The 1,005-nt window shown below is 49.2% G+C and overlaps 1 protein-coding gene across 1 annotated transcript; it reads right to left on the reverse strand.

Moving 5' to 3' along the window:
- Positions 1 to 160: 160 nt before the first annotated feature.
- LACBIDRAFT_314164 (uncharacterized protein) lies at positions 161 to 650 on the reverse strand (the record flags this gene model as incomplete). Its single annotated transcript, XM_001877899.1, has 3 exons — positions 161 to 236; positions 437 to 559; positions 610 to 650. The coding sequence occupies 3 exons, from the start codon at positions 648 to 650 to the stop codon at positions 161 to 163; spliced, it is 240 nt and encodes a 79-aa protein (XP_001877934.1).
- Positions 651 to 1,005: the final 355 nt, after the last annotated feature.

A 1,005-nucleotide genomic window follows, 5' to 3' on the forward strand; every position in this document is an offset into this window, starting at 1 on the left:
TTCAACAGCCGGCGATGCGTCCTGAAATTTGTTTAAAGCCCTTCGTCATAGTGGGACCAAAAAAGACGAACCTCGCAGAGTTCAATGACTTTCGGCGCAACTCCGATAGTTTCTTGTACCAATGGTACGGGTATAACATTGGATGCAACGTGTAGCAGCGTTAGAACTTGTTTCTCGCTGACAGCGATGTGCTCGGTAGTTGTAGGAACAAATGCTCGATTGTTTCCGGACGATGTCTACGAACAATAAATTGTTCGTTAGAGCTCATACTAAGGCACAAATGAACCAATCAACCCACTAGATTTCGTCACCGCGCATCGTGTCTCTCAGCTACTCCCTCCGGCGAGTTTTCAGAACCTCCGGAGTCCGGGCAGTGGTCCGCACAGTCCACAATCTTATTTTTCCAATCCCGTCGCGTGAGCCAAGGGTAACATACGGCACTGAGTATGGTCCAGAACCGGTGCACAGAGAAAGGCGACAGCGTAGAGCGCTTCTAACGCGGGGACCGACCGAGTACGGGCAACTGCACGCAACAAGCAGTAAACTGCAATTTGTCAAACTAAAGATATTCACTGAGGACGAGATAAGCGTGTTGGATGAGAAACTCACTCTGATTCTGGGAGCTTGACCTTGGTCCTTGTAAGCACCATGTTTCAATATTTCAATGCTGATCGTCGTGGTCATCGTCTGAAGACGTGACCAACGACGACCAAACACATCGTCAACATAGACCACCATCATCGAAAGCCGCTACAAAGATTTTTTCTGATCCTGGCTGTCTGTCGGCCACTTTCATTTCCCTACACGTCGTCCAAATGACCCAGTTAATGCAGGGGACTCTGACATATCTGGTTTCTGAGCCAACCAGCTGAAGTTTTTGGCGCAGCTATGCCACACACACAATGCAATGAGCAGTTCGGGTTCATTGGGTTAGCCAGACGTCCGACCCAGTGCCATTCTTCATGCTCATCCGAAGGATTATGATGCTGCTCGTCTTCCGTTCCG

This window comes from Laccaria bicolor, genomic scaffold (genome assembly GCF_000143565.1).
Source record: "Laccaria bicolor S238N-H82 LACBIscaffold_5 genomic scaffold, whole genome shotgun sequence".
Classification (NCBI taxonomy): Eukaryota; Fungi; Basidiomycota; class Agaricomycetes; order Agaricales; family Hydnangiaceae; genus Laccaria; species Laccaria bicolor.